The 7,231-nt window shown below is 46.3% G+C and overlaps 1 protein-coding gene across 1 annotated transcript in view; it reads right to left on the bottom strand.

The window, feature by feature from the left end:
* Positions 1–5,836, bottom strand: part of ITGB5 (integrin subunit beta 5) — a 200,460-nt gene extending 194,624 nt beyond the window's left edge. The window contains exon 1 of the mRNA XM_074214694.1: positions 5,592–5,836. Coding sequence (XP_074070795.1) covers positions 5,592–5,661 — 70 coding nt within the window. The 5' untranslated portion in view covers positions 5,662–5,836. The remainder of the gene's footprint in view (positions 1–5,591) is intronic.
* Between the last annotated feature and the right edge of the window lie 1,395 nt (positions 5,837–7,231).

The following is a 7,231-nucleotide window of genomic DNA, read 5'->3' on the forward strand; positions in this document are numbered from 1 at the left end:
AGGGAGTGATGATAATGATGAAAACTGTATTATTGCCTTCCTTTTGCAAATAAGCAAAGTATATCTTTCACACAGAAACACAATGTCAACTTTTTTAAAAAATCAAGAAAGGCAGTTTTGTGTAGGGGATAATTTGAGTAAAGATAAGAATATTGGATTCATAAAGTCCTGAGTTCAAATCCTATTTAGAGTGTCTTTTCCTTCTCCAGCTCACTTTACATTCAATTACAAGCTTCTTGAGGGTAAGGACTATTAATAATTTCCTCTTTATCCCACATATAGCTTTACATTGTATATATATTTGTTTCCATATTGTCTTCCCCATCAGGCTGCAAACTCATTGAGGGTAGGGATGGTCTTTTGTCTTTCTTTTGTAGCCTCAGAACTTAACATAGAGCCTGGAAAATAAGAAAGAATTTTTAAAAATGTTTCCTGAATTGAATTTTTGAATTGAATTTCACTTTTAATAAATCCCCAATGTCTGATTCAAAGTGGGTACTTAATGCTTGATTATACCTGGAGCACAAGGTTATAGAAGACTTTCTTTCTACCAGCTCCTGGAAGAAAATTAGAGGACAGCTGGGAATTTTTATTGCTCTCAGGTTATTTCCTTTGCCCATCCCCACTTTCCCTAAATATGAGCCTCTATCACCTCTAGATGAGTTTGAGGAGAGTCACAAAATCTCTATTTTGGACTACTGCTCAAATAACATCTCTTATTTCTGCTATCAGTGCTGCATTGCTCTCACCCAGTATTATCTATAAGGTAGTTATGATGATGAGCAAGCAAGTAAGGAGGGATGGAGACAAATAGGACCAGCATCCCCAGCTTCCTAATCACATGTGCCAATGTTTGCCTCACCCCTGCACACACAGTCTGCACAGCATCAGACCTTTCCCCAGGTTGCATACTGAAGAAAAAAAACAATAACAAAAAACCAGAGTTTTGACCAAAGTGAAGAAGATTGAACCAAATAGGGCCAATAAACAAACAACTCCTTTATATTTATAAAAGTCATTAATCTAATGGGGGGTGGAAGGGGGCAGGGAGAGGGAAGGAGAGGGGGAACAAACTACACCAAGACACCAGTTCCCAAAGTACTGAATCCCAGCCAACAGATAAATGCCTTTAAAATATCTACCCTTCTATTAGCCCAAATACACACAGCCCCATTCTGAAGGGTTTATATTGTCTGTGAACTGTGTGAATGTTCCAAGTTATTAATATATTTGAGCCCTCAGGAGAATATTTCTATGACCAGTCTGAAGAAGAAAAATTAGCTCCTGTGGCAAACAAGTACAAAGGGCCCATTGCCAAATTCAGCAGATATTTTATTCTCAGTTGCCTCAATAGCTAAATCAGCATGGAGGACAAGCCAGAGAGGAATACTAATCAGAATTAATTAGCCCCTTCCCTCTTCTGCCACAAAATCCTTCATAGAAATCCTCAGTTCAGGGACAACTGAGTTAAAATGTAAACTTAAGGAGCAAACAGAAGTCCAGTCATGTTTAAGCCTGGCATTAGGCTGGCTAAAGAGAATGCAGATTCACCAATTCCCAACTTTCTCACTGTCTTATGAATGGAAAATGTGGAAGGGGGAAGGAGGCTGTCAAAAAAAATCCAGTCTCAGAGAGGCCCTGGACTCTGTGAAATCTAATTCTTAGGGTGTTTGCTAAGAAAATGGGCCCTTTGACTTTGTTTTTAAAAATAAAATAATTGAGGATCATAAAGCACTTTACAGTTTTCAAAGTACTTGAAATAAATTTTCTTATGAGGGATTCATGGGGGGGGGGGGGGGTCAGAACTGTGATTTCATTAGCTTAAGGAATTCCCAGTAAAGAAACTCCTTCTAGCACCAAAAATCAGAGCCTCCTAAAATTTAGGATGTTAGGGTGTTGCCTGGGACATTGAGAGCTTAAATGATTTGTCCAGGGTCACACAGCCTGTATGTGTCAAAGGTCATTTTTGAATTCAGTTGTTCCTGACTTTGTGGAGTCTTTTGTGGATGTCTTTCTCCAACATCTTCCCTCCCTCAGCCCTCATTTTTAGTGCTTTTCCTCTGAGACTGCTTTCCATTTTATATATCTTATGTTGTCTTCATGACCCCCACTGGGGGGTTTCTTAGCAAAGCTACTAAAGTAGTTTGCCATTTTCTTCTCCAACTCATTTTACTGGGGTGGAAACTGAGTCAAACAGGGTTAGGTGGCATAGCTAGGGTCACATTGCTAGGAAGTGTCTGAGGCTAGATTTGAATTCAGCCTCTAAGTCTAACCAAGACATATTAAAATGTCACAACAATAGAATTTCATCAACACCCCCCCCACCCCATTCTGTTTCTAAAAAAATTTCATTCTGTGAAATGGCTTAGATAAGTTAAATCCTCAAGGTGTCAAGGTAGCTGTGGAAAAGGAAAAGGGATATTCCTGGAGGTGAAATTCTTTAAAAAGTTTTAAACATTTGATCCAAATCCTCAACTGAAATAAAATACCACAGTCCTGAGTTGGACATTTAAGAACCATGACTAAAAAGGGGGAAATGGAATGAAAGTTTCAGCAGCATGACTTTCTCTAAGCTTGGAAGCCCAGAGACCTGAGTTCCTGTCTCAGTCACTATATTTACTAGTTATATGACATCATACAAGTCATATGCCCTCTTTAGGCCCCGATTTTCTTCATCTATAAAATGAGATGAATAATCCCTGAATTATCTGTCTTATCGAGTTGTGATGGGAAAAGTATAAAATATAAATTGAAAAATTAGGGGGAAAAAGGGGCATGGTCCTATAATGCTATTTCTCTCTGCCTTACAATTAGATTTTCCCTTTCAAATTAAAGCCTTGAAAGTACTTTTGCTGCTTTAAGAAAAAGGGGGGGTAGAGAGAGGTAGTGATAAAATAGGACACAGGGGAAAAAAAGACTTTTTATATAATTTAGAAATCAGGAGAAATAAAACTGGAGTCCTCCCAAGCCAGTGGTGCAAAGGATCAAGTATCAGGGAGTCTGAGTTCCCTTCCCCCTCTTCCTCCTGCCAGTTACCACCTGTGTGATTTTGGGTAAATCATTTGGCTTTTTTTCGTATCAATTTCCTCATCTGGAAAAATGAGATGGTTAACTTCAGAGTTCCATCACAGTTCAAAATCTATAACCTGCAATAAAAAATTCTCGCACACATGGTCTACTTTCCCAAAGTAGAATATATTCCAATTTTTATTATAGTTAACATCTCTAGGCTCTCGTAATCATTTTTCTCCATCTAAGGTACTACATATTGCATTCTGTGCAGCCTGTTAGAGAGAGAGCCAATATTATAACCTAAAGCTTCTTTCTCTTTAAACTTAACTGGACCACAAAACTTAGGACACCTGATTTAGGTTTTGATTTCTCCTTTAGTCACTAACTGGCTCAGTTATCTTGGACTACTCACCTAAATTATTCAGCCCTATAATCTCCCATTCATTATTATCTTTGTATCCCACTTCTTCCTCAGCAGTTAATGCAATAACTTATTCAGAGTAGTCACTCAGTATTTGGTGAATGGATTAAATGAATGACATCTTTCAAGGTCCTTTTCAGGTCTAAATTTCTGGAAGCTCCAGTCCAATAAGAGAAAGAAAACAATTCCGGGGAATGACAAACTTCCTGTTATCACACACCTTGCTTCTAGATGCTGGCTAAGTACTTTTTGAAGGAGATGGTAAAAGATGACAGAAAAAAAAGAGGGAGCTCCTGCAAAGAGAAAAGAGAAAACCACAAGAAAGTAATTGGAGCCCATTCATGTAGAATTTTCTAGCTAAACTCTGTATTGTGCAATATGCAGGTCTAATCGATAATGCCCCTCCCAAGAGAAAATCAATAAAAACCAAAACAGAAAACAGTTGCTATGTTAGACTTGGAAGAGACGTTAAAGGTCATTTAACTTTGGGATATTTACTTCAATAAAACTTACTTGTTACTATATTAAAAATATTAATATATTAAATTACTATATTAAAAATTGAATTACAAATAAACGTTTCCTATTTGCCCAGAGCCCACTGTTTCTCCTCCCTCCTCTTCTCCTCTTCCCCTCTTCCTCTTTCATCTGCTCTCCCTCCCTTTTCTTCCCCCCTTCCCGCCTTCCCCCCTTCCTCCCTTCCTCCCTGCCACTTCAAAAAATGCCTACTTCTTTTAAGGGAAGATCTGGAGTGAAAAAGAATGGGGGAGGAGATCATCATCCCTCCGGGCTTCTAAGAATGATGAGGTGGACAAGTGACAACTTGCTAACAATGTACAGTGAATTAAATGGGCTAAGTTTCTGAGTGTCTGTGTGTGTGTGTGTGTGTGTGTGTGTGTGTGTGTGTGTGTGTGTGTGTGTGTGTGTGTATGCTTATTATTCTCTATTTTCCCCATAGCATTACCTAAGGGGAGGAGGGGGAAGAGGGAGCTCCTCTTTGGCAAAAGATGATTTGCCCATCATATTAATAATACTAAGAGGTCCTTATTCTGGGGCCTCACTTATGAAAAGCACCAACCTTTCCCCCAAGTTTAAATATCATTAAGTTGGAACCCTTAAACACTTCTGGGTGTGTTGGGGGGTAGCAAAAAGGGAAACAACAGGATCTGGGTTCAAGTCTCTTCTCTGACTCAGAACAAGTCACAGTGTGACTTGCTTCACTGTAAGCCCCAGAACAAATCACTTAAATTCTCAGCTCCTTCAGACAGAACTTTCTAAGACTGTAAGGCGCAGTTGGGCAGAACAGTTCTAAGAATATGTGCTTTGGAGTTTTCGGGAGTTCCTGGCACCAAAGAAATCACCAAAAGACACACACACAGACACAGACACAGACACACACACACACACACACACACACACACACACACACACACACACACACACACACACAATCCCCCCGATAAGGACGTTAAAGATGAGTAGTATCTGGGCGCCCGCAGGAGAGTGGCTACTTTCAATCTGAGGCTTCTCTGAACAAAAGTTGCGAGGCTGGGCGCAGGGCGCCTGCCCGGGCACCTGGGTGCCACCCCGCCGATCCGTGACGGCGGCCGCTCCTGGGCCGGTCAGGACGGGAGCTCGGGTCCCTTCCCCATCGGACATTCAGAGATTCTTGGATGCTGCTCAGGGAGACAAGCCCTGGCCTGAGTTTGCAGGCTCCGCCTCCGCTTCACTAGGAAAGCTCCGACTTGTGGCATAGGCTCCCCCCCGGGCCGAGGACCCGGTCCGCGTGGCTCGCGCCCCCCTCCCCAGCTCTGCCCACAGAGCCCTCTTTTGTGCCCGAGGGTCCCCTCTGGCTCCCCCCCCCTCCCCTCGACCTCCGAGGGCGCCCCAGCGTTGGCAGGGAGGCGAGGCCCCCGGGGGCGGGGGGCGCAGGGCCGCCTCGGCTCCGGCCGGGCTGCGCGGCGGGCTGGCAGCACCAAGCTCTGCGCTCCGAGCGGCAAGCAGTCCGCCTCTCCCGCCCGCTCTGGCACAGGAGGCCACAGGAGGGTGCCCCGGTCCCGGGCCTCTGCCTCTGGCCCGTCCGCTCCCTAACGGCGCCCCCAGAGTCCCAGGACCCGAGCTCCGCGCTTCTGCTTGCAGCCCGGGCTGCGGGGCTTACCTGGGCCCCGGGGCAGGAGGCTGCACAGCACCAGGAGGCAGGCAGGGAAGGGCCGCGGGCTCCGGGACATGGTGGGGGGCGCTCCCGGGGCCGGCTGGGCCAGGTAGGACGGGGCTGGGGGGCGCCGAACACGCCGACAGACCCAGGCGCTCTCACCGGCGGAGCCGGAGAGCCGAGCTGCGCCTCCCCTCGGGCCGGGGGGGCCGGGCTGGGGATGCCGGAGCCCAAGTGCGGGGGACCAGTCCGGGGAGACGAAGCTTCATTCCCTCCGCGCGGGACCCCGCGAACAAGCAGCCCCGGCCAAGGCGGAGGCCCGGGACGGCCAGGGCCCGGCCTCGGCCGCTACCATCCCCTCTCGGGGCCGCCCTGTTGCCCGGCCGCCGCCGTCCAGCCCTCGGCAGCCGCGGGCCGGGCCGGGCCCTGCGCGGGGGCCCCGCGGGCGGAGTTGCGGAGCGGCTGGGCTGGCTGCAGCGCGGGACGGACTTGGGGCGCCGCGGAGCCGGCTCTCGCCCGCAGCCCCTCGCGCGCCGGCACGCTCTTCTAGCCTCCTTCACTGGGACTTCTCTTCTCCTCTCTCCTCCCCTTCCTCCCTCCCTGCCGGCCAGCCTCCCCGACCAACTCGCCAGTCCGGTGCCTTCCCCTCCCTCTCCCCTCCGCTCCCTCCTCCCCTACTTTTCCTTCCTCTGGCCCCGCCTGAGCTGACATGCAGCCAGCCAAGTGCGAGGCGGGGCGAGCTCGGCCACCCCAGCCCGGCTCAGCCAGCGCCACAGGTCGGGAACTTATTCACAAGTGAGATTTCGCTCCCGCCCCCCTCCCAGGCCCCCATGCACACATTCACTTTTACAGACTTACACAACTCGCACACTTTTAAAAACTGACACCTTTGGTCTTTACATCACATCAGCTTCTAAATATATCCCTTCCCCCCTTCCCATTTTTAGCAAACTATTCCATTTAACAAAGATTTAAAAAAAGAAGGGGAAGGGGGCTATGTGCAAACCCAACCTGACAGCAGACGAACCACGCCCATGCCCCTCAACCCCCGACTTCAGTAATGAAGCAAACAAAGTTTATTTCTTGGCGATTCACCAGGGCCAAGTTTGGTCATTATGATTACATAGCATTCGGTTTCTTTTTAATAATAGAATGTCTTTTAAACAAACTTCGGTAGGAAATCGGAATCCCGGAGTTGAATTTAAACTGGTGTTTGCACAAAAACTTTATTGCTACGAAATGGGAGCGGTATGGCTGCATTTACTAGGTCAGATTATTTTGCTTTTTACCGAAGGTTTGGCAATGCTTACACATCAAAGTGATATTCCCAATATTTTACAGTTAGATCAAGTATCTGCACCTAAATAGAAATAACAAGTTGTACTAAATCTCATGGCCTTATAAGAGCAGTATATCATTCAATCATCAAGCATTTGTTTCAGGTCAACTAAGAGACAGGTATATGGATTCCTCTGTGGCATCAGCCCTGACTTTTGAAGCAAGCACAAGGTTTTATCATCTGAACTATTTTCCAGAAGAGGTAACTGAAGTTCTAAGGAAGGCAGAGACATCATCTAATTAATAAATCTCAAAGCTGAGCTCAGAGCAAGTCAAAAGTTCTTTTACACTCTATCAAGAAACTTCAG

This window comes from Macrotis lagotis, chromosome 1 (assembly GCF_037893015.1).
Source record: "Macrotis lagotis isolate mMagLag1 chromosome 1, bilby.v1.9.chrom.fasta, whole genome shotgun sequence".
In the NCBI taxonomy this organism is placed as follows: domain Eukaryota; kingdom Metazoa; phylum Chordata; class Mammalia; order Peramelemorphia; family Peramelidae; genus Macrotis; species Macrotis lagotis.